Source organism: Aplidium turbinatum, chromosome 2 (genome assembly GCF_918807975.1).
Source record: "Aplidium turbinatum chromosome 2, kaAplTurb1.1, whole genome shotgun sequence".
Taxonomy (NCBI): Eukaryota; Metazoa; Chordata; class Ascidiacea; order Aplousobranchia; family Polyclinidae; genus Aplidium; species Aplidium turbinatum.
This window is the reverse complement of record NC_137473.1, coordinates 36,475,555-36,502,183: the sequence shown is the minus strand read 5'-3', so window position 1 is coordinate 36,502,183 and position 26,629 is coordinate 36,475,555. Positions and strand designations below refer to the sequence as shown.

General features: G+C 38.7%; 1 protein-coding gene across 1 annotated transcript; it reads right to left on the bottom strand.

The window, feature by feature from the left end:
* Positions 1 to 1,361: 1,361 nt before the first annotated feature.
* On the bottom strand, positions 1,362 to 26,214 carry LOC145764525 (uncharacterized). The gene is made up of 13 exons (XM_082576142.1): positions 26,018 to 26,214; positions 16,710 to 16,841; positions 10,573 to 10,692; positions 10,276 to 10,338; positions 9,484 to 9,565; positions 7,032 to 7,212; positions 6,480 to 6,542; positions 5,635 to 5,969; positions 5,069 to 5,156; positions 4,542 to 4,699; positions 4,113 to 4,205; positions 3,626 to 3,690; positions 1,362 to 1,774 (listed from the first exon to the last, which is right to left on the bottom strand). The coding sequence occupies exons 1-13, from the start codon at positions 26,096 to 26,098 to the stop codon at positions 1,727 to 1,729; spliced, it is 1,509 nt and encodes a 502-aa protein (XP_082432268.1). The 5' UTR covers positions 26,099 to 26,214; the 3' UTR covers positions 1,362 to 1,726.
* Between the last annotated feature and the right edge of the window lie 415 nt (positions 26,215 to 26,629).

The following is a 26,629-nucleotide window of genomic DNA, read 5'->3' as shown; positions in this document are numbered from 1 at the left end:
GTTGCAGCATTTCAGTATTATTTCTGTGGAGTGAGATGTTTAACTGATTTACTTCTTCAAAAATATCATAGAGAGATACCAACTCAGTCAGGAAAACTACTTCTTCAAAAATATAGGAACAAGTGCAGGATTTTTTCCTTCCAAAAATATGGTAATTTATTTTTTCAATTTGTAAACTATACACGAAAAAACCTTTGCTTGTACAAAGCTTGACTTATAGTATAAAAAGAAATCAGTATAACAAGAAAAAGAGGACAACTCTGTCCTTTGTGAGACGCTATTTGCTTCATGAACGCATCTGCGGTAAATATAGCATTAAATAAAACACTCATTTTATTGGCTCGTACTTTTTTGTTGCTAAGCCGTTATGGAAAACAAGTCTAAAATGTGAAATTTTAAAAAGCTATGGTAGAAAGGTCAACAGGGTAGTTGAGGCCATCTTACACATTACTTGTCAAATTCCTAAATTCATAGCCTACATAGACAACATCATAAACGAACTAGTGGTAGGAGGTAGCCTACGTCATCGTGTTTTTCTGGATGTAATCTTGCTTACATGGTTTTCAATTTTAAGACATCCACTTGTTAATATTTAACGAAAAGCTCTGGGAGTTTTGTTTTGGGTAAAATCCAATTGTAGGCGCAATCAGAGTTTCAATATTGACCAACAATGCAAAAGTTTTCAAGAGAAAAGGATTGCTTGCTAAAGCATAAACGTAAACAAAGTAAAAGTTTAAGTGGAAAATTTAAGAACAATGTAATTCAAATGTTGATGATGTAATCCACCCAACTCCGTCACACTATTCATTGTGGTATTTCAATTTTAAACTTGTTGGAAAGAATTTAACTTTCTTAGACTGATGCCATCCCCCGTCGTCAACTCTGTTAGGGGAGAACCCAGCTTATGAATAACAAACCTTTACCACAAAACAGCCCTTAGATCAGTAGGTTACTTTTTAGGTGCTGGACTGCCCCAAGCAGGCTATTCCATGTAAGTTAGGATTCGGCACAGTCTCCACCATCCACAAACCAATAGATTGGCCTCTGTTGTGCCTTCCTAGCAATGAGGTAAAGGTCAGATGAAGCTCTGAACATTTACAACTGCGGTACTTTTTCTTCAATGACCAACTAAAGACAATATCAGTCGTTTTTGTACAATTTGGATAAGGATTGATTCGCTGGCTGGCTAGGCTACTTTACGTCAAGTGTCGAAGTGAAGAAAATAACGAATGGCAACGATTATAAGATACATAAGTTAAGCTTTTAATCGACAGCCGATGCAAGAGAGTTTGCTTTCAACGCCTCAAGCCGGTAATTTGTAGCAGTGAAAAGCTAACTTCATAAAATTGCAACAATGCAGATGCGTTTTTGCTCAATCAGATTTATTTTCACGATAAAATTGTGGCAGTCAAGATCACAATTTTGCGCTGAATACAACTCGGTATGATCAGAGAACTTCTGGATTGCTTGGTAAGCCAAATGTAACCATACCGAAATAGGCCTTATTAAAAAATTACAAATGCTTAACAAATTGATCATCTTCACTACTTCCAATGTGAAAACGATGAACCACGAGGCGCCGGGGATTCATTCAAAGTTATTTACAATCGTCAGAGTTGTTGAAAACGTCTTTGTCATCAAGTTTGCCAACCGGCGCTTGTTGTAGGCAAGTGATGTTGCTACAAAGACTGTCTAAATCCCAAATGGAATCCGTCGTCTCCCATCATCAGTAGTCTTCCGAGGGCATGGACGATGATTGATATTCATCGTAATTCTGCGTGATTTCAACAATCGTGTTAGAAACGAACAGAATAACAAAATCACAGACACAGCGCAAAGGAATACAGCGTTCAAGTGACATCTTTTGATGGATGAATTTCAGCAATAAAAATCTTCAAATAACTCGAATCTGGCATGTCGCTCGACTGCAGTGAATTATCAAAAATGCATATAAAACCCATTTAACTTTGGTGTTACTAAGGCAGTATGTCCAATGTACATTAGAGGTAAATTTTAGTTTCGAAATGGTAGTATCAGGTAAGGGTAGACGTGATTAGTGAAGCTGCCAAGGTGCACTGTATTAATACGTTGAAACAATGTTGAAAACAGCAATTATGGCCGTCTGAATAAAGTGTCGCTTACGTCAATTCTACGATTTTCAAGTAAAGCGATGCCACATTTGAAAGCGACAACATTAAAAATTACATGGTGGTGAGCCAGATTGTTATGCCATCGAGTAAACACAAGTTTGAGTGCAAATGACATCGCGATTAGTGCGGGGATAAACAAAATGTGGGAAAATCGCTGTTTATTGTCTGAACCAAAAATAGCTACTGAAAGTCAAAATTTTTCTACGAAAGTCAGCTGGTAATTAACAAGCTAAGAAATAACGAATGGTTAAAGGTTGGAAAACGTACCGAGTGAAGTTAGTTAAGATGCATATAATAACCAAATTATTAGCACACTCTTGGTGGTGTGAAGCTGATGAACAAAAGCAATACCAAAAAACGTATACACTTGCTTGGGTTGAATGAGAATGTTGGCGAAGGCCAATGAAATGATGCATGAGCAATTGAGCATGTTTTGAGAACAGCGCTGGAGTTGCGAGTGGATGGTCATAGGACACAAGGAAGACCCAAGAAAACGTGGAAAAGGCAAGTTGAGGAGGAAAGCAGCAAGGTGGGCTTGATAAGAGGGGATACTACCAGGGGTTTGCAACCTGGGGGTTGCCAGCCGTTGTTCGGTGGGGTGCGAGACGCTTGAAAATTCAATGTATCGTTTTCAATTCTTTTTTACCAGTAAAGATTAAAACTGTTTTTTTTCGCAACCGATCATTCCTCGACCTGAGGTTATTCTATTGTTTAAGCTTTTAGACGTTGCAAAGGCTTTAATAATAGAAATTAATTCGATGTTTTTCATCTAGTTCTTATACGTTGCTTAGCGCAAACTAAAGTTAACCAGTGACAACTCTATGGAAAAAAAGCAAGGTTACCCTTTTTGGAATCCTTGTCAAACATGGATTTGTTAGTATCGTTTCCAGTGGTATTGAAATAACTCAGTGTGTAGGCTATTCTGTTTAAAAGTTCTTTCAGCAACAGTTCCACTCATTGCCAAGGTTGTTAAAAAAACTGAAGCACAACCATCTTACTGAAGCTAATTTCAATAAACCATAAAAGACTGCAACAAACGAAACCGCTAAAAATGTAGCTTATTCTCATTATTTTTTCTCCTGTAGTCTAACCTTGATAGGTAATGGAAATAATAATTGGAGGAAATGCAAAAAAAACCGTAATAACATCATGAAAAGACGTTTTTAATTTCAGAAGTTTGCATTAGAACAGCGATACGAAACAAAACTGGATGTCGTCGTGAATCAAATGTACTTAAATTTTGCATTAAATGTGTTTTTGTTCAACACGTTTATGGAGGGTGGCGAAACTACGTTGATTGATCTGAGCGGGTCGCGGAGCAAGAAAGGTTCAAAACCCCTGTTTTAGACAGATCAATATGAAGGCAGGGTGCGAAGGCGACTGCGGCACGTGTAGGTGGATCCGGTCACCCTCGGCTATGGGGAAACCACCGGATTAAAAATGGACTACTACTACTATTCCACTACTGCTCTTACTGTGGACTTTCCGTAACTTGGTTTGGTGTCATTTTGCTGGTAATCCATGCCTTCTTGCGGGTAACCTGTGCAAATATGAGTCTTAGTTTTCCTACTAGAAGCGACAAACTTCACTTTAAAAGTTTGCTTTAGAATACCGCATCAACTACAATGTAGTCAATTTCAGCGCTATTGACAATAATATCGCCAATGTTAAGTGCAAACCAGAAATGTTTAAATGTTTGTATAAATAAAATGGATAAATAAAAACGCTTACGGTACTTACTACTTACTACGTACTTACTTCTTATTGTGTCAAGAGTGCAACGCTCATCTGCTAGAAATGGTAATTATACTGATGGATACCCAAAATTTCAGTATTCGTGTTTATCAAGAGTAGTTAACAGAGTTTACCAATTTTAGTGGCAGCGCATCACGGTCATCAAGTTGGTTAAACAACAGCAGCGGATGATCTTAAACAAATTTAGAAGATCTCATGCGGTCCTACCATTGTCTTCATAACCTTTCTGGTATCCATTGTTGTCTGATTCGACCTTCATTCCTTCCCCATAGCTGGCGTTGCTGCTGCCATAATACCCGCCTGTATGGAATGGCATGTTCGTTACAAATAACCGCAGTTACCTTCAGAAATATCTTAACATCTATAAATTTTATACTCAATGTTGTAAAAAGCGAAATTAAACTTTACGTTGGTAGCAAAATCATAAAAAAACACAAAACTGTATTAAAAGCTACGCAATAATTACAATAACTAATTCCTAGACACTACATCCGACATTTTTACATTGAATCAACGTCTGCAGACATTGAATCAATGTAAACATGACGGATTTGGCTATCTGGGTTTATGAGTCCCGTTGACGACAGAACCGATGCAGAAAGTGCAACACTTTATCGACCAATTTCCTTGAACTACCTGAGGCATCTTCTTGCTTCATGTCATAAGCATTTTCTTTCGTTGCCGAAGCTTCTTCAGCTTTCACATCAACGCTCGGCTTTGAATCGTGTTTGGACTCGCGGTCTCGGCCGCTTCTGTCGCGATCTTTGTCGTCACGATCACGCCGACGTTCGCGTCTGCGTTGATAAACAGAGTCAAAACCAGAAGCCGATGAATGGTACCAACATACGCTACTTTGTAAGATCACGTTCTGCGATAGTTTTCGTTGAAAGACACATCGCGTTTCTTCGCTGGTCCTATTTGCAATTCAAAGCTTGGTTTTACGGTTTATCTCATGCGGAACGCCGTCAAGTCGCGCAAAAACTGACGACGGTTTTTGGTTATACAATTGCAGACTCACCGGTTGCAGAACTAATTTAAAATTACCATGAATTCAAATTCCATTAACGATCAGATCAATATCGTGTGCTAATGTTCTATGATCGTTTTAAGATGTTCTAAGATCGTCTATTTCAAAATTAGATCAATTCAAACAAAGCACACACCTATCTTTGTCCTTCTCTCGAGACCTATCCCTGTGTCTGTGACGTGACTCGCGATCCTTGTCTCGGCTTCTCTCTTCCTTTTTAACGTCTACAGAATAAAAACATTAGTTAAAAGATGGTCGTGGAATACCTTGGATGGAATTTCTTTTTTCACAACGTCTTACTTGCATTCAAAACTGTGCCAGATCGAATAAACGTAGATTTACAACAGCGTTCAAAAACTTTGTATAAACGATGGTTGACGAAAGCATTTGTAGCATGAAAAATACAACATCATACGACATCTTGCCGTTCTATGGAAAGCCACAATAATCTTCTTTAGCGAACACTCGCACGTGTTTTGACTATCTCTTGCTGATTAAGATTGGCAAGCTAATTGTCACATGATTGCAGGTCCTAAGCCAAAGCGTATGTGACACTGCGCTTGACCAAGCCAAAGAGAATTTAGCCATCTTGAAGGCAGCATACAGAAATACAGATTCGCTTACTAAACAACTCGTTGTGAAGGTGCACAGAATAAAAAAAAAATATCATATTCAAATGCAAGTTTATATAAAAAAGCGTACCTCCAGCGTCATCGTCACGATTTCGTGACGATTTGTGATCGTCCCGTTTCCTGTCACGATCCCGATCACGCCTGTCACTACCGCGATCCTTTTCGCGGTCGTCTCGTTTCCTCTTTTCACGGTCTTTGCCACTACGGTCTCTGTCGCCGCGGTCTCTATCACCACGGTCTTTATCGCCACGGTCTCTATCGCCACGGTCTCTATCGCCGCGATCTCTGTCGCCACGATCTCTGTCGCCACGATCTCTGTCGCCACGGTCTCTATCGCCACGGTCTCTATCGCCACGGTCTCTATCACCGCGATCTCTATCGGTGCGACGAATGTCTCGTTTTTCTCTGAAACAATTCACAAAAACAGTAATGAGGATCCGTTTCTGTTTTGGTGGAAACTCCAAAAACACTAGCATAAATGAAAAAACGGACTTAGAAGTCCCAGACTGGAACTAGAAGTAACATTTGTAGTGAAAAAGCGCTTCGAAAGCAACTGGCATGCCAACAAAAGGTTCGATATCCAAGCAAAGCTTAAGTTTTAGCTGATGCTTTACCCCTTTTCATTGAAATTCGAAGCTTAGAACAATAAGGCTATTCAAGTAAAGTTATTAAACATTTTCACGTTGAGTCAAAGTCTGTAGATATATATAAAATCAATGTAAAAACGACTGATTTGTTGGCTGGAAAGGCAACTGCAAGGGGACATTTTGTAATACAAGCTCATTGCACGACGTAAAGAGTTATCAAGTCCTTCTTTACCTCTGATGCATCACTGAGAGTTGCGATTACGTAGTTCAAAGCTAAAACTTGAATATAAAAAAGAGAGAAATGCAACCACACAATCCTCCTACATACCGTGTGTCGCGTGCGCTTCTGTCAGATACACGGGATCTTTCTTCCCTTTCTCGATCATAATCTCTGGAATGATTTCCACAAGACACGTCAAATACGAAGAAAATGAAAATGCAAAATATCAAACGAAGGCATTTAAAGTTTGTTTTTCAACCTCTATGTTTGAATCACATCTGTTACCATTTCATTCTATCCCCAAAACTTACGGGCCAGGATAAAGCAACGTTTTAGTTTATCAAAAGAAAATAAGGGTTTTCTGCACAGCAAGGCACAACGGAGCACTAAAACGCTCACTCTTGGTGATATCGCCAAAGCAAAAAATGCACTTTACAAGAACAACAAAAACAACAACTGCTTTCCGGGTCGTGGGATATTACTGCGGATGGTAAGAATATAAAAGCGATAAAATACACGGAATCTTAGTATGACCTTTAACCAGGTTAAAAAGCATCTTGCTAAAACACAGTGAAGCATTCTCACCAAACGTCAAGTCAGCGATTACCAGTCAGATATATAATCTGACGCACATAGCCACGGTGCTGTTCTGATTCTAACCTTGATTGGTCTCTTTCCATGGGATTATCAGCATTTCCTCCTTCTTCCACATGAACTCTTGTGGAGCCAAGGCCTCCTCCTAAACGACGGGGTCTCCATCCTTTTACCGTGCGTCCTCTTTCAACATCCACGAGCACACGGCGACCATCGATCTTTTTCCCGTCTCCGCTCTTGTAAGCAGCTGCAAGAAGAGGACCAATGAGATGACAAGAAGTTTCTCATCAATAGCGGTAGGTGAGTGATCAAAACGTTTGGTGTAGTTCAAGTGTATTTGCTAGAACGTGGTTTTCTGTGATCGTGTAAAAGTGTGTCTGACAAATGGCACCTACCTTTCTTCCTTACATTTCAACGCAAATTACAACAAACTTTACTTACTAAAATAAGCAATACTACTACACAGCACTAGCCTGAAGTTTTCTTGCTTTCTCCATGTATCAGTGCTTTAGCAGCGAGGCGATGAAGCGAGTTGAGGAGTTAGCAGTGCAAAGGCTCTTACCAAGCCATTTCATCATTTTGATTTTAAGTCAATTAAACTACTACACTTGCCATTTTTTTACACTTACACAACAACGCCTCCACATATGAAACCGAATAGTAATATTCATCTGCAGAATGCCCACTGAGAATTTGAACGTCACTCATCATAATTTATTAGTTTTTTTTTTATCTATACTTGCCATTTTGATACTTACACTACATCTACAACGCCTCCAAGAATGAAGTGCTCAGTAATGTTTATGCACAGAACACTTGCTGAGCATTTTAACGTCACTGGATTACCCAGTTTTTATACTTGCCGTTTTTATACTTACTCTACAACGCCTCCATGCATAGAGAATAGAGATGTTCAGTAATATCAATGCATATAATACCGACTGAAGATTTTTACGTCACAATATTTGTATAGTCAATTTTTTATACTTGCCATTTTTATACTTACATTACAATGCCTCCAAGTACGACATGGACAGCACTACTTACGTATAGAATGTCCACAACAACATTCAATAGTTGGGGAAGTTGGAAATTGATCGTGGTACACACGCAACAATAATAGTAAATTCTACACGCATTTTAACTTTTTTATGAACATAGTTTAATGGCGACAGCCTACACACGATTTTGAAAAGTGGCTGCCTTGAAAAAGAAAACCGCAACAAATGATGAAATGTCAACAATTTGGGGCACACTTTTCAAAACCTCGTGACAGCCAAGCTGGAATAAACGCGACTAAAAACCGCACAATATGTTGATTTACATGAACACCGGGGCTGCGATTGGTTATCAAACTAACTGCCACAAACCAGAAAAAAAGTTCAACTCAAGATTCAAAAGTTTTTTACTTTTACTAACAAAGAATGCGAACACTGATCCAATTGAGTGGTTGTCAAAGAGTTTTTTTTTTACCTTACACTTATCTTAGCTACGGTTAAGATATGGTCAGGCAATTGCCGTTTGGTAAATAGTACTGAAACGTTTGTTGTTAAATTTCAAAAAGTAACGGTAACTGGCCCACCTATCAACTATTACAGTCTACAGAATGAGAATTTATTCATACAAAACTTTACTTTGTTTCTCAAAGACAAACACATGAAAGTTGTTTAGGAAAATACTTACGTTGCATAAGCTTTGATATTGAAAAACTATATTTTACCAACACTTTTACAGTACCATTTTAACTTTGAAAGTTTTTATTTTTTATCTGGCTGCCAGTAAGGCAATAGGTAATGCAGAGGCTATACAAACCCGCTTACCAATCCCAAACATGATTTTTCCAATACAAACCTATATTTAACGGCGGGAATTTGAAATTTCTACAAGATCGCACACTGACGAAATATTTCTGCATTCTTAGCGTTCAGTTATCAAGCTGTACAAAACAGCAATAACAAAAGTGAGATGTTTGTGTTTTATTCAAACTGACTAACCTACTTATAATAATAACCAATCGTTAAATATTACAAATGATACAGTACAACTATAAATTGAATAAGTAGTGTACGATAACTGTATTGAATTGCCTTTGGTGTAAAGGTTATTTTCATTTGGAAATGAATTTATTAGTTTCTAAGGCAATCAGAGATACTTACCATGGAATTGAAAAAATTTACTTGCTACATTACGAAACTACCAATGCAAAAGTGGGTGCAGGAACATTTAAACCCTTGACCTTTCTACCAGCCAGGCAATCCTTTTTTCTAACAGCATGTGCTCTCAACAAAGTATACGATAAGTTTGGCAAAGGTCATCGTGTCAACCAAAGGAAATCACCACCCTGACATGACCAATCACAAACCTGGACTTAAGGATAGCGGATAGGGAACCACACGAGCTAACCAAACGACACGGCAAACAATATCGGGTATTTATTCGGCAGTCATCATTATTCTTTTCAGGGGTCATCTATTCTAAGCTCATTACATTATCTACTTTCGTTGAGTAACAAACGTACCATGCATGTCTCGCTCTTTGTCATACTCAATGAACGCATAGCCACGTGATCTGCCGGTGGCGCGATTCTTGACCATGTGTATCTGCAAACATACACATTCACAATATATATGTCAACGAGAAGATCATGCGAGCATGTAAACTTTAGATCATCCAATTGTTTGAGAGTCGATTCACCACACTCTTTGTGACGTATATAAACACTCTCATTTGGGTAAAACTAAGAAAAACTAAGAAACTAGACATCTCAACTATAATTAAGGTATTAAGCCAACGCAAGCTAAAAGTTATTTTGGAATGAGATCGAGTAGTTTTTATGAAAAGAGATAGTGTGCCGAAAGATATTTCCTTCTTCCGTGCAATATTAATACACTCCACGCCCACATGTCGGGGTTGGCTACCTCAGCGGTAGCGGTAATGAGGCACAGATTGCTGATTCCGTCATGACATCACACTCGAGTCTCCGTGTTGTATGAGGCATCAACAAAATGCAGTCGATGTTAATGGTGCAAGAAAAAGCTACTCTCTGACTTGAAGTATGAATAAAGTTCTTAATTCTTATACGAAAGAACAGGTAACATTTGCATTAAACATGTTTGCAGAGTGTACAATATCCCTTATGTTCAGTTCCAGCGTTCTTTAGTGGTAAAAAATGTAAAGGCACACAGTGCACTGAATGTACGGGATCTGACTAGAAAAGAGCTGCTTGCAAATTTCACTTTGTAAAGTTTGGTAGGGATACAAAAGCATCACAAACTTGTTAACAAGTCCTACTTTAAATTGATCATTTTACCTTTTTGATTTTTCCATAGGTTTCAAACTCTCTCCTCAACTTTGATTCAGATGTGTCATAATTCTACAGAGAAAGTTTCGTTAGGGTTTCACATCTTGACTGTTTAAAGTTTCAAAATTAGATGGCTGCTAAGAGCAAGTAATCAACATTTACCATTACAACAAAAAAATATACTGTAGTTAGATGTAAGTTAATGGTGCATCGAAATATATAATTGGAAAGCAACATCAAAAGTCATGGTCTACAAATTATTGGATGTGAAATATGATTAATAAATTATTTAACAAAATTACTTACAATGCGAGAAACAAATAATGTTTTAAAAGCGTCACTGTTGGCATTTGGGTCACTGTGAGGATCCCATGCAGATACTTCATCTTCAATTTCCACTGCACGTTTTTCACCTTTCTCTCTTATCTAGAACAAATCATGTGAAATCATGCACCAAATCAAGCAGACACACATAGCCATAAAACAACTTTACATGTTTTGGAGTCCCTAGTCTCTAATATTAGATACGGCGTTGAAGTGAAATGTCTTGCTAAACATAAGATGTGCAGTATTCTACACCAGGGGTGTGCAATTGTGCATGTCATGGCCCGTGGAAAGGTCCGGGTTTCAAACAGAGTGTGGGCAAATAAACGTTTTTGTTACAATTTTTTTTTCTGAAGTTGATTAGTGATTACGCCTAGTGATTGTGAGCATTCTTTTGGGGCATTCCACTTATAATCATCAAAATTTTCCAAATTTTGTAACCACTAGTCAGTATTTCCTTGTCAGTATTGTATTTTGTCAGTATTTCCTTGTCAGTATTGTATTGTATTTTCCTAGTCAGTATTGTCACAGATTTTGGTTATTTTGAGTTTGGCATATTTTTCACATACTAAAAAATTATAAAAATAGCAAAAAAAATTGAAATATCTTTATTGGGGGCCGAGATAGAGCACTTTGAATTTTTGGCCACTAGTAGGATTTTGGGAGCTGGGCACAGCCATTTTTTCATTTTGCGCCTTCATTTTTTGGCAATAACTCTTTACCCTGAACGATTTTCACAATGAAAACATGCATTTTACCAATTTAAGACCCAAGGAATTCATTTTTGCAATTAAAATTATGCCAAGATGAACACTTCAAATGGTAATTTAGGTTTAAAGTTTTTCTTAATTTATTTTTCATATGCTAACTTTGTGAATATTTTGGAGTGTTGAGAAAAAGATCCCCAAAATTTTTTTATTTTTCAAACAAGCGATTGAAGTATAATATTTTCACCAAATTTGGTTGATGTAAGTTTTGCAAAAACCAAAATATTCAACATAGAAAACACCAGTAATATAACTAAAATTGATATGAAAAAATAACTATAAAGTTAAACATAGGATTTAGAGCACATCAAATGCTCTTTGAACATCTGTTGCATGTGTAATGTGTATTTGAGGAAAGTATATCCCAATTATCTTTGTTTTGCTCTATTTTATTTATTTGTCTTAATCTAGAACAAACAGCTGTACAACAACTGTACTAACTAGAACAACAACTGTAATTAACAAATGGTAGACAACTTTTGAGTAATAAACAATAAACATATCATATAATATTATTGTCAGATAAATAAACATTTAGCGAAAACAAGGTTTACTCAATGTGTCTGCCATTTGTGTCGATAACAAGTTGGAGACGCTTCAAAAAGGACCTGCAAGAGTCACGAATAACTCTTTGAGGTTATTTAGGTCCATTTTTTTTCAGATTAGCTTTCAGCGCTTCCAAACTTTGGTGGTGTTTTGTTGAAACCTTGTTCTCCAGGTAAGACCAGATGCCAAAGTCGGGTCCACGTCTTTTAGGCGCAGACAGTTAGGCGCCCGTCAAATAGGCGCGCACAATGTGGCGTCTGGATATTTAGGTGCAGAGCACTGTGGCGCCCGTTCATTTAGGCGGAATGGCCCGTTTCGGTGAGTCCGATCCCTTAACGGGGGATTTTTTAATTTTTTTTTTTAAATTATCGGGTACCGTAGCCTAATTATCATTGCCGCTTTAGGGTTAGGGGTTAAGGTTAGGGTTTAGAAGTTAGGAACTCACCGAATCAGGCTCACCGAATCGGACTCACCGAATAGTAGCAGACCCCATTTAGGTGCCATTCCTAGTAAAGTCTGCAGATTGTATCAGCTAGGCAGGTAGGGCAATGCTTTTCACACTAAATGTTATATTGAACAGAAAAATACGCGGTTTTGTTAATGCGCGTGTGGAGATGTGCGAGACAACGCTCTACTCCTCTTGATATTAGCACATCTCCACAGGACATTTGCTATGCATCCAGGACACAGGTTGTAGCCAGATAGAACTTTACTTAATCTGTTATCTTTCGCAATTACTTTTACTCGGGATGGATTGATCGTGTGGCGAGTACGTATGAGACAACACTCTACTGCATGAATACATTTCTACAGGGCATATGAACTCTGGCAACAAGTTGCAAGCATAATGGTGCGACTTTGCTCGTTATTAAACCTAGTCGAGGTTTTGACGGAAAACTAAGTTACTCTTCACTCAAGCCAATCACCCACTTGAATATAGGCTATGGTATATTTTTTACTGATGTTTAGTGTAGTTATTATTTGACTCAATAAAAGTGAACTCAGTCATGTTTGGAAACTTGAATAATTTATTGATAAAGCTTTCGCCGACGCAAACCTGGACTAACAACAAATAAATGCCACACACACGCATTAAGATACAATATATTTTTCTGTTCAATACAACATTTTGTGTGAAAAGCATTGCCGGTTTAAGCAGCTTCACTCACGGAAGCCATGACACATTTTTCTGTTCAATACAACATTTTGTGTGAAAAGCATTGCCCTACCTGTGAAGCTGATACAATCTGCAGACTTTAGTCACAGGCGCCACAGTGCTTCGCACCTAAATGTCTAGACGCCACGGTGTGCGCGTCTATTTGACCGGCGCCTAACTGTCTGGGCCTAAAAGACTTGCACCCCCAAAGTCTACTCTAGGGGGTTCAGGTTTGGGGATGAAGGAGGCCATTCTTTCTTGGAAATGAATAACGGCACATTGGCTGAAAGCCAGTTTTGAGGCATTCCATTATAATTCAACAAATTTTAGAAAGAAATGTAACCACTAGGTTTCAGAAAATGTTGGTTATGATATATTTTGTTGTTTTAAAAATTTGAACTTGGGCAAAAAATTTTTTTTGAAAATCAGACAAACGGTTTTTGAGATATCGCGTTTTGAAATTTTGTTGTTGTCACTAGGTGGCGCTGTTGATGTACCCAGTGTTTTTTGATTTTAGGGCTATATTTAGGGTAGAAAGTTGGTTGAAGTGTTTATTCCACCATTTTTCATGATGCAGATTTCAAAAATGGTCTCCATTTTAGTCTAAAAGCATTAGCTAAGGAGTTATGGGGCATTTTAAAAAATTTGGGGGACCAAATGCCAACCCTCAAATTGTCATGTGGGCAACGAGATATCCCAAAAAAAATTTCTGTTCTTCAAAGTTTCTTGCATATACTTCATGATAGTATAATACTTTTTTATGAGACTTTTGTCCTTTTTGCACAATGCAACCTTATATCAAAGATCTATTAATGCAATATTTGAATTGACCCAGTTTTGCCAGGGTGCCGCAAACTATTTATTTCTTTGATAGGGTGCCGCAAGGTCAAAAAGGTTGGGAACCACTGCTCTAACCCTAACCCTCGCTGACCGCAGTTTCCGCAAACATTTTTCCGCAGTTTCCGCTAACCTTTACCCTAACTCTAACCATAGAGTAATCTACGCTCTAACCCTCGCTGATCGCAGTTTCCGCAAACATTTTTCTGCAGTTTCGCAGTGTCTGTTAACCGCAGTTTCCGCTTACCCTAACTCGGCCCTAACTCTAACAATCGAGTAATCTATGCTCTCTAACCCTAACCATCGCTGATCGCGGTTTCCGCTAACCTTTACCCTAACCATAGAGTAATCTATGTTCTAACCCTAACCCTCGCTGATCGCAGTTTCCGCAAATATTTTTCTGCAGTTTCATTTTTTTCGCAGTTTCCGCTAACTCTAACCCTCGAGTTTGTTTGCGGAAACTCCGATTTTACAAATTACAGATTTTCCCAAAAAAACTTTTTTTCATTGTGAAAATTGCCCGGGAAAACAAAATTTGACTGCAATTTTGAAACAAGGGCTGGTTTTCCCGGGCAATTTTCACAACGAAAAAAGTTTTTTGGGGAAATCTGTAATTTGTTATTGTGACATCATAAGCACGCATCATTCAAATATTGCATTAATAGATCATATAACTTCTCATGCAAGTCTTTGATAAAAGGTTGCATTGTGAAAAAAGAACAAAAGTCTCATAAATAAACAGTATAATATATTATCATGAAGTATACGCAAGAAACTTTAAATAACAAAACATTTTTTTAGGATATCTCGTTGCCCACATGGCAATTTGGGGGTTGGCATTTGGTCCCCCAATTTTTTTTAAATGCCACACAACTCCTTAGCTAATTCTTGTAGACTAAAATTGACATCATTTTTGCATTCTGCATCATGAAAAATGGTGGAATAGACACTTCAACCGACTATCTAGTACCTCAAATATAACCTTAAAATCAAAAAACATTGGGCACATCTACAGCGCCACCTGGTGACAACCACGAAATTTCAGAACGCGATATCTCGAAAACCGCTTGTCCAATTTTTAAAATTTTTTTTTGCCGAGATGCATTTTTCACGTACTATAACATATGCTTTAGTCATCAAAATTGAAGACTTAGTGGTTATTTGGATTTGTTGAATTATAATGGAATGCCTCTTATTGCGTTCTCTTAGCTCCATGTGAAGGGGCAGAATCTTGTTGGAATGACCATTTACGTTTTTTGAAGTGTTTCTTTGCTTAAGGCAACAATGAACCCTCAAGAATATCATTTCAGTAGTTTTCTTATTTCAATTTTACTCCTTGGTCCACAAAAATCAATGGACTCCTTCCTGATTCGTTGACTGCGGCCCACTCCATCACTGATGTTGCCCTTGTCTCCGAGTCACTGCCCGGGATTTCACGTCACCATCTCTTGACCAAACACGATCATTCTGACTGTTAAAATGATGCTGGACATCACATTTCTTCTCATCGCTGAACACATGGTTTGGCAGCGTGACTCCTCCTTCCATATGCATAAGAGTAGAATTTTGGCATATTTTTACTTCGGCAAAAACGTAAAGGTGAAATTGCCTCGGCAATTGCTGTGAACGTTTATTGCGAAAAAAATTGTACCTAAACATGTAAAACGAAAAGAGAAAAAATATACTAGAGTAGTCTATCACGACCGCACTGTTTGATTTGTTGTGATGTAATAATACCAAAAGTAGTGATAAGCGAGCAACGCGATACGCATGCTGTTACGGTAATTCACATTAAATAACTCACGAGGAAAAAGTTAATTTTGGGTTGATTCAACGTTCGAGTCAGTACAAATCAATTTAATTTTCCTGACGGGTTATATTGCGTAACAACAATGCCCAATAAGAAATTTACGTTTGTTTTACATTAATTCGACATCTAGCGACGTTGAATCATTATAAAGTAACGTTAATTGCCCAACCAGGTACCAGTAACAAATTAATAGCTCCCTGAGAGAAGATTGCCTCGATTTATATTATACACTAACATAATTTCGGCACAACTGGGATACTGCGAGCAACACAAAGTGTCAGAATCATCAGATGCTGTATCGGAGGATGAGGTTGTCGCGTCATCACTGGAATCAGACACATCAAGAGGCTCACCGCTTGGCTATAAATCTACACTGTCTTCGCCGTTTGCAATGAAGCGTCTACGTTTTGCGGCTTTTGTGCTTTGATACCCATCCACATGCCTCTTTCTCAGAGCTCCATCAGGGTGTTGACTAAGGAACAAATCTATGGCTGTGGCATAACGATTGGGAGGAATGTCAGTCTAACCCTAACCTTACAAGCGCTCGTGTGCCTCAGCATTTTTAACTGCCGACACTAATGCGCCATTTATGCATCTGCGTTGACAATCACCTCGGCAATTGCCGATTGCCGAGGCTAATTTCGAAGACTGGTTACATAGGCCACATTCGCCTCTTTTGCTAGTTTTTGAATTGGATCTCTTGTAACATTAATTATTGATGACCCTGTACAAACTGTACCTGTAGTGTACCGGTATACCAATAAATCTAATAAACATGATCATTTTTAACAGTGAATAAGTCAAGATTTAAGTCAAAATTGACTACCTACCTATATATACTAGCCTACTAATTTGATTGGCAATTTTTTCTTCAATTAATAACAGCCAGTGGTCATAATGGCCAATTAATAATATTCCAGTATTACCATACCAAACCTGGACAATGGATAATTGGACAATGGACATACACTAAATTTAAACATAAGAAAGTAAAACAATTTACCCTGCGTCTCTTCTTCTCTATTTTCAGTTCTCCTCTGGTAGGCGGGGGTGTGTCTTTGGGATTTTCGAATAAATGCACATATTGAGCAATGCCAAGATAGGGAGATTTAGTTCGATCTTTTTCCCAAGTAAGCTAGAAAAATGATTCCAAAATCAAAGCAACAACTTAAGTACGTACAAAGATAATGTCAATTGCAACAATTATACTATGCAAACATTACAATGGTGAATTATAATACAAACTGGCCATTGCATGTTTTTTAGTAACAATTTGGTTTTTAATGTTGAAATAATCAGGCATAAAAAGTAATGTGATTCACACTTAATGGGTGCAACCTAGTTCGTACCCTGAACAGTTCGTGCCCTGAAAAGATCGAGGGAAAAAATTAAAAAAAGCCGAAGTCGCTGATCGCAGCTTAATAGCACAAACCTGAACTCGCTGATCGGAGTTTCCGCAAACAAACTCGAGGGTTAGGGTTAGCGGAAACTGCAAAAAAAATGAAACTGCGGAAAAATATTTGCGGAAACTGCGATCAGCGAGGGTTAGAACATAGATCACTCTATGGTTAGGGTAAAGGTTAGCAGAAAATGTTTGCAGAAACCGCGATCAGCGATGGTTAGGGTTAGAGAGCATAGATTACTCGATTGTTAGAGTTAGGGCCGAGTTAGGGTAAGCGGAAACTGCGGTTAACAGACACTGCGAAACTGCAGAAAAATGTTTGCGGAAACTGCGATCAGCGAGGGTTAGGGTTAGAGCATAGATTACTCTATGGTTAGAGTTAGGGTAAAGGTTAGCGGAAACTGCGGAAAAATGTTTGCGGAAACTGCGATCCGCGAAGGTTAGGGTTAAAGCATAGATTAGTCTATGGTTAGCGGAAACTACGGAAAATGTTTGCGAAAACTGCGATGAGCGAGGGTTAGCGGAAACTGCGATCTTCGGCTTTGTGCTAACTTTCTTTCGGTCTTTTCAGGGGAAGAATTTTAAAATGTTTGCGGAAACTGCGATCAGCAACTTCCGCTTTATTTAATTTTTTTTCTCGATCTTTTCAGGGTACGAACTGAGGGTACAAACTGTTCAGGGTACGAACTAGGTTGCATCCACACTTAATCAGTTCTTTTAGTATGGGGCCACTGGGCCATAGATTACATATTTTCTGTGCAGAACAACCATTTTTGCTGAAATTTGTAGCTGTTTGCACACAACGAAATATAAATTTGGAGACTTACGGTACAGCGAGGCGGGTGCAACCTAGTTCGTACCCTGAAAAGATTGAGAGAAAAAATAAAAAAAGCTGAAGTCGCTGATCGCAGTTTAATAGCACAAAGCCGAAGATCAGAGTTTCTGCAAACAAACTCAAGGGTTAGGGTTAGCGGAAACTGCAAAACTGCGGAAAAATATTTGGGAAAACTGCGATCAGCGTGGGTTAGAGAGCATAAATTACTTGATGGTTAGAGTTAGGGTAAGCGGAAACTGCGTAAAAATGTTTGCGGAAACTGCGATCAACGAGGGTTAGAGCATAGATTACTCTAGGGCATAAAGGGGTAATTCCGGACAGAATTTCCGTTTTCGGATTACCATTGCTCACGTGTTGCTTTTAAATCGACCCCAATGCAAATTTAAGACATTCACGCATATGTTAATAGTATGCTACAGCAATTTTCTAAAATTATTTTAAGATGGCCACAAGATGAGGCCTACATTTCCAGTGCCTAACTGTCCGGAATTACCCCGTCTGTGGGGTAATTCCGAACATGCACACTGTTAATGCAAAACGGAATTTCTCCGTAGCCTTACGTTACAGGTAATTCCGGACAGCACAGAAACTTTATATTTTCAGTATTTCACCACATTTGGCGCTCGAAAGCTAAATTATATGTATATACATATAAAAAAGGAACATTTTGCTTACTCTGAAAAAGATTGTGTTTGAATGTTTTTTTTATCCTCGGACTGGGGAAGTCACTTTATGAACGCATTAATGTATTTTATTTGCGTTGTGTTGTTTACTTACTTTGTTATTTTGTATTTACGTGTGCATTTATTCTTTGTACTTCTGTTTTGAAATAAAATAAACTGATAATACGATTAGAACACATGATATTACTGACTCTTGATCAGGGTTTATTATAAAATCGAAATAAAACAAGTAACAAACATAAGTAGAGTAGACAAACGGAAACAGACATTGCCGTCGGCTGCAGCGTGGGTCAGGTGTAGGCTACACTGATGCATAGCGCTCAAGTCCGCTTTCCGCAATGCAGGATAAACATATGAAAACAAAAACAACAAAACTGTCTCAAACGTGTTAATGGTAGCAGTGATTGCATGGCTTTGAGGTGCCGGCCACGCAAATGGAGTGGTACCACCTGTCACATTTGTCACATCCAACCCACTCAATTTCTTCTTCATCGTCGGAAGACTCTTCTTGAGTTGGCGGTTCTTTTTGCAAACAAAAGTGACAGATGGTCTGATCTATCAGGCCTAGCTTTCGGCAAACCTTCTTGACTTTTTCTCTCTTCTTTGCAGCCCTCTTCTCCTCCTCTTCTTTCAAGCGTTGCAGTGAAGTGTCCAATGTCATCACTTCACCATATCTTTTCTGAACGCGTGTTCGTTTGCGATTGGCATTTAACAATGCTTCCTTCGTACTCTCTGACATAGGGGGACAAACCGCATTGACAATGGCATTTCTCATGGCCTTATGAGGAGATAAGCTGATTGCCATTGGCTGCTGAGGAGATGGTTGACTGGTTGGCGGAGGCCTAATGACCGTGGTAGAAGGCAAAATTTTACCCTCGGGTATGGCTGACTTATTTACAGGATATAATCCAGCCTTTCGAAATCCACTGATGATATTCTCTGGCTTGGCTACAAACGCCTTTTCGTACAAAACCCTTAAAAGTCGAGGGAAAGCCGGCTTTGTCACGGTTTTATGTTTGGCTTCGCTATAAAAGGTATTTAAAATCTTGTACCACTCCCTTTTTGCAGGCCCATAGCATGATACATCCAATGGTTGCAAAGCACTGGAAGTGTGTGGAGGCAAGCACACAATGTACACTCCCTCTTTACTAGCCTTTGAGGCAGTTTGATACGTCATATGGGACCCATGCCCGTTAGGGTGCATCGTCTCCCCCTTTTTTTTTAAACTGGTTTCGTAACATTGAGAAGTGTGTTCCACTTCAGAAAAAATTCAGCCAAAAAAATTTTTTTTCGCTCAGGGACTCCCCCTTCCACTAGCGCCTGACCCCCCCAAATTGCGGACAGAAAAATCGCCATAACTCCAAAACTAAAATACTTAGACATAAAGTGTTTGGTATTAAATTCATTGCAACTATATGATTTGATCCAAATTTGGTGAATAAAACATATTTTATAAAGAAACAATTTTTTTGCTATTCAGTAGACAATGTTCACTCGAATACATCTAAAAAAATAGCTATGAAATGATAATGCACTGTTCGTTTTATGCATGTTCCCTCGCAAATATTATAATAATATCAATGAATGAACTTAAAATATCAATAAGCCTAAAGTGAATTCTGTTTCATTACAAATAATTATAATAATATTCAATAAAACTTTAAAAAAAGGCAGACTTTGTCTCATAGAATAGCCTTAAAAACGGCTTTAAAAAGGGGGGTCCAATGAACGTTTTCGTCTAGCTCCCTTCGGGAGTAGTCGCTAGAATAGATTCTTCAGGCAAACGGGGTAGTATTTGTAGTAAAGCTGTTTTAAATAATTACATTTCATGGGTATTTGAAAATTATGTGGCGATATACCGTAGTTACGCACAGAACTCAGATTTTGTCCCATAATCAAAGGCCACTTTTGAAAGTGGAGTTGCAAGCTTGTTAGATGGATGTAATGCAACAGTCTATGGTTTTTGTCGCAAGTTTGGTCTCTTAGATTTGCTTTGTTGAACCACCTGAAGAATGCTTTCAAAGTTTTGAATATTTTGAGCTGATGATCGAAAATCTGTGGCCAGCTTGACATTACGCTCGGAGCAGCCATTTATAACCGTTAACATTTCTGCTTTTGTGAAGAGAGGGGCGTTCTTCCCGGCTATCAGCACAAGGCTGAGCACTCGCTAGTACAGCGAGCAGCTGCGATTCGCTAACCATAACGATGTAGCTTCCACGCAAGCCATTCAGACTTTCCAATCAACGATATGTTTCTCGGCAGCCGATTTGGTTAGCGAATCGCAACTGCTCGCTGTACTAGCGAGTGCTCAGCCTTGTGCTGATAGCCGGGAAGAACGCCCCTCTCTTCACATGTCCTCTGCCCTGGCGCCTGCTGGTTTTGTTGGCTCTTTCTTTGTTTCCACAAAGATAAGAGTTAAACTGACCGGTAAAGCGGTGGTCGAATATCATTGTGGCAGGAATTAGTGGTGCGATACTGACGAGCCCAGCCTCATGGGCGAAACACGGTGTCTATCGCTGTCAATTCTTGCTACAAATCGGCTGCCGAGAAACATATCGTTGATTGGAAAGTCTGAATGGCTTGCGTGGAAGCTACACCGTTATGGTTAGCGAATCGCAGCTGCTCGCTGTACTAGCGAGTGCTCAGCCTTGTGCTGATAGCCGGGAAGAACGCCCCTCTCTTCACATGTCCTCTGCCCTGGCGCCTGCTGGTTTTGTTGGCTCTTTCTTTGTTTCCACAAAGATAAGAGTTAAACTGACCGGTAAAGCGGTGGTCGAATATCATTGTGGCAGGAATTAGTGGTGCGATACTGACGAGCCCAGCCTCGTGGGCGAAACACGGTGTCTATCGCTGTCAATTCTTGCTACAAATCGGCTGCCGAGAAACATTCTGCTTTTGATTTGGCCAGTTTATACTGACCATCTTGTTCCCACTCTAACGTTTTTTTCAAAAAACATTGGGCGTACTTTTAACAGCTTAAAGAGATACCAGGAATCTTTACCAATCAAATCAATCAGTGAAGTGTTGGCATCAATTGTGCCTGGAAAGCTTTCCTTTACCTTTTCTTTTCAGAGGTTCCTGAATTGAACCATCAACTGCTAGCATTTTTAACAAAGCAGTAACAATTCCTCTTTTTGTTTCCTCTGGAACACAGTAATCAAACAGAGAAAGAGGAATCATTTCCTCAGTTAAGTACCAGAGGTGGAGATTCAGCTTCTTCAAAGCACTAGAAGCTACAATGGGATCAATCTTCTCAAACAAATGTAAAGTTTTCATTAACTTCAGGTCTGCCCATGGTGCAGAAACTCCTGAACTGCAACGAAACCACCATGACACATACACATATAGGAGGAACGTTGCAAACATTTTCAACTTATTAGTTTCCTTTGGCTGCGCAATCAAGTGTTCTTGGGATTAGCAGCATCCATTACTTCTTCACTTCAGCCCTTCCAGACAATAGTGACAACTTTATGACATAAATAACTTTAGCCAACTTCTGAGCTTTGTGAATAGCTCCTGGCTGTTTAAATTTAAATGGCTTCTTGCATGGCAATGGATAGTTGAAATTAAATAGACACAGCTCCAATAGTTCTCTGTAGTCTTCTTGAGGAAAATATCTTTCATCATTTTTTGTAAGCAACTGGGTTGCAAGAGCTACAGATTCACTGATTGACAAGCACTTGTAGCTTATGTAGGCTATCTAAATAAGGTGGGAAAGAGATGAGGTCTTGAGAAATAATGTTGAAGTAAGTACGAAAGTGAACAAACATAGTTATTTCAGGCAATCGAGATGTTTCAATACTCAGTGCTTCAAACGCATTACCTACGATTAGTTCTCCAACATGTTTTCTGCATGCACATTGCACACCATAGCAATGACTTCTTCAATTTCTGTTGCAATTCAGCACAACCTCCAGACCAAAGGCCAGTGTTTGTTGATGTAGTGTCAATACCATGCTGATAGCACCATCAACAGAACAGTTCCATGCATCCAATAATTCAGTAGTGAAATCAGCTATGATGCTCCCAATTGATTGCTCTATTTTAGGATTGAAAGGCACACCAAGCAGTTTGGTTTAATTTCGAGGACTGAATAGTTGATTGATGGTACAAAACTTGATTAAATCTTTAAAAAGAGACGGATCCATAACTCTTTATCTCATAGAGTAGCCTTGAATAAGGCTTTAAAAGGGGAGTCCAACTTGAACGTTTTCAACAAAATTTTTGTTTTTTTGTAAAATATGTTTTATTCACCAAATTTGGATCAAATCATATAGTTACAATGAATTTAATACCAAACACTTTGTGTTTAAATATTTTCGTTTTAGAGTTAAATGGCGATTTTTCTATCCGCAACTTGGGGGGGCCAGGCGCTAGTGGAAGGGGGAGTCCCTGAGCGAAAAAAAAATTTTTGGCTGAATTTTTCCTGAAGTGGAACACACTTCTCAATGTTACGAAACCAGTTTCAAAAAAAAGGGGGAGACGATGTACCCTAATGCCCGTCAAAAAAAACAATAATGGGCTTGGCTTTCTTGCTCAGAAATTTCAATAATACATTTTCGAACCACGCCTCGAATACAAAGTCCTCCATCCAGCCAGACTTAGTTACATTATATGCTGTGCCTTCTGGTCCCCCTACCATCCATGAATCCATGATATGGTGTCCCATACCTTTATAAACGACGTATGGAGGCAAATATTCTCCAGAAGCGTTCCCACAAAATAGAACAGTGAACATTGTCTTGCCTTCGGAAGGCACAAGATATTGGGCTGTTTTCGTCCCACGGTGGAAAAAACATTTCCTAGCTTTGGGGTCAAGCGCGAGTCCAGTCTCATCCAAGTTAAAAAAACGATTGGGCATATCTTTTATTCCCAGACTGTCTACAAGACAATCTAAAGTTTCAAAAAATCCGTCAAGGACCTCTTGACTGAGGCCCTTTGCACGGGCGACTGTTACATATTCTGGCCTTCTGGCACTTAAACGATGTTTCCATCGTTGGCGAAAACCAGTAAGCCAGTCCACCCCAGGCGTATTGTTTGGAAATCGGTTTGGTTGTCCTGACTCATCAAGGTACGTCTTCACCACCGAGCACACCTGGTTTGGTTGGTGCACGGTCGTTTGGTCGACAGACATTTGGTCGACAGGACGTTTGGTCGACAGGACGTTAGGTCGACAGAACGATTCATTTTTGGGTTAGGGTTAGAGTCAGGGTTGGATTAGGGTTATGGTTAGTTAACTAACCCTAACCCTAAAATAAATCGTTCTGTCGACCTAACGTCCTGTCGACCAAACGTCCTGTCGACCAAATGTCTGTCGACCAAATGTCTGTCGACCAAACGTCCTGTCGACCAAATGACCGGGTACCGGTTTGGTTCTAGTGGCCAACCTAAAAAAATAAAAAATTACTTAATAGCCTATAGAACAGTGTGCTATAGGCCTAGTGATGGCAATCGGACCCAGCATTCGTTCAAAGCATCTCAAGTAGCCGATGTGGATTGCTCAGTTTGACAATACATTTTGAACAGTCAATCAATATTTGCACCGGTATATTTTACCAATAGCAATCTTTATTACAGTACAACTAACTCATATAATCTGCTATAAGGATTTTTTCCAAAAATTACGTTTACCTGTATCTCCAAGATATTCCAGTGCGGATACCAGGTACTCTTCTATCTCAACGCTGAGCTCTGTTGGGCGCCCTGGGCCAAAGTGGTCACTCCGTGGCGATTAGCGGTCCCTTGCCATTTATCGTTTTTCCAATCAAATAGTGTACTTTTTGGTATCCCGGTATCAAGGGAAAGAGCCCGAATAGATAAACTGCCATTACTATTTTTGTAACGTTCAATGGCACATTGAATTTCCTCCTTTGAGTATGAACAAACAGGTTTCTTTTTTATATATTTACGTGGCATTTCACCGATTTACAACTTTCAAGATCACGTAGATTGCAAAAATTTAGAATCACACAGTATAGCCTAGCCTATTAACATGAATTCAAGGCTATTTATAACCGAAAGCAATAAACCTGAAATAGGCTAGGCTACAACATAAATGTTAATTATATGCTAGCCCTTACGTTTCACTTACATACCAGTACACTGTAGCCTGCAGCAGCCTCATCTAACATTTCTTGTACCAGTTTGCCCCTTTATTTTTTTTAATTGTACTAGTCTACAATCAGTCGTTGCACTGATCATACTGGAATTGTTGTGCAAACATATTCTGGTTATCAACTTAAAACTTATATACTGTGAGTACCAAGGTTGGCATATTTTATGCCAAAGTCCGCAAATTTGGCCTTATTTAAAGTAGTTTGGCATCGAAAAATGCTGTTTGGCATATACGTCATAGTTTAGCATTTTTTTCCATAAGTGGACCTGGCAACCCTGGTGAGTATCCGTGTCTAAAATTTTTGATAGTCTATGTTGAAGGGCGCTTATCTAGGTCATCTTCTTCTGCGATCGGTACCTGTCCGGAATTACCCCATGTCCGGAATTACCCCATTATACCCTATGGTTAGAGTTAGAGTAAAGGTTAGCGGAAACTGCGGCAAAATGTTTGCAGAAACTGCGATCAGCAAAGGTTAGGGTTAGAGCATACGTAGATTACTCTATGGTTAGGGTAAGAGTTAGCAGAAACTGCGGTTAGCGGGAACTATGAACAAATGTTTGCGGAAACTGCGATGAGCGAGGGTTAGCGTTAGAGTAAAGGTTAGCGGAAACTGCGATCAGCAACTTCGGCTTTGTGCTATCTTTATCTCGATCTTTTTAGGGAGAAAATTTTAAAATGTTTGTGGAAACTGCGATCAGCGACTTCCGCTTTTTTTAATTTTTTCTCTCGATCTTTTCAGGGTACGTACGAACTGAGGGTACGGACTGTTCAGAGTACGAACTAGGTTGTATCCCAGCGAGGTTAAGTTTGAAAACATTTTAAAACACCTAAAAAAGCTGCAACAAGCACTGAAAATTCAAAACAACTAGAGTAATCGGAGCTGGTATACAAGTCCCCCCCCACCACCCTTGACAACTCATGACAAAGAGGAATTGACCAAAACATGTGAATTGAAGTGTGTGAACAGTAAAGCAAAGGTAAAGTAGTTTCACCCTATATATTTGGTTGAGTCCTGTCTTTGTCATGAGTTGAATCATTATTTCATCAGCTAAACAGCTAATCATCGGCTTTGTTCTATTTTTTTACATCTTTTTAGAGAACGAAATAGGGGGACGAAGTGTTTAGGGGACAAAATAGGTTGCACCCGCTATGCTTGCACATGCATAAAGCTTAAAAATCTAGTTTTCAATCTTATAGTAATACAGTAGGTACAGCACCATACCATCACCATGATTGTTTTAAAATAAAAACTGTATATACCGGTACCACTACTTACTTGTCCCAATGGTGATTTGTATGGAATCGCATCTCGGGGTGCAAATAATGCAAGCAAATTTGGAGGTAAGAACTGTGTCATATTCTTTTCAAATCAAGCACAGTTCCAAATATCCGATTGTACAATTCCTGATTCGTTAACAAATTATAATACCTTACAAAACAGCACACTTTCTTTTTCCACCTTGCTTAAATTTCCAATCCTTATTGAAATTATTAGTGTTGCCTTTTGCAAGTCTCATAATTTGAAAAGAATAACTGAAAGGGTCCAACTCTGAGAAAATATGAAAGTTTGATAAATAAAAGAGAAAGACAGAACATTTTTTTATAAAAAGTTTAACATTTATTTTAAAACTAAAAATACATATTTTGTAATAATGTAAGAAATATTGAATATCTTCTTAAATTATTGCAAAATTATTAAGAAATATCAAACGATGTTACCTCTGTTGGTAAAGAATTTTATATGAAAATTAACGCTAAAAAGACCAAATCATCAAATCAATCACCACACACTCCAGTGCTGGTACTCCAAATTATGATTGACATTAAAAATATACAATAAGGGAAATATTATTTTTATCTTAAACATTTAATAACTAAAGATGTGAGA

Coding starts and splice junctions, on each gene's coding strand:
- LOC145764525 (XM_082576142.1), bottom strand. CDS start 26,098: ATGACACAGTTCTTACCTCCAAATTTGCTTGCATTATTTGCACCCCGA. Junction 10,693..16,709: donor TAGAGAAGAAGAGACGCAGG/GTAAATTGTTTT, acceptor GATTTGTTCTAG/ATAAGAGAGAAAGGTGAAAA. Junction 9,566..10,275: donor CCTATGGAAAAATCAAAAAG/GTAAAATGATCA, acceptor GTATGTTTGCAG/ATACACATGGTCAAGAATCG.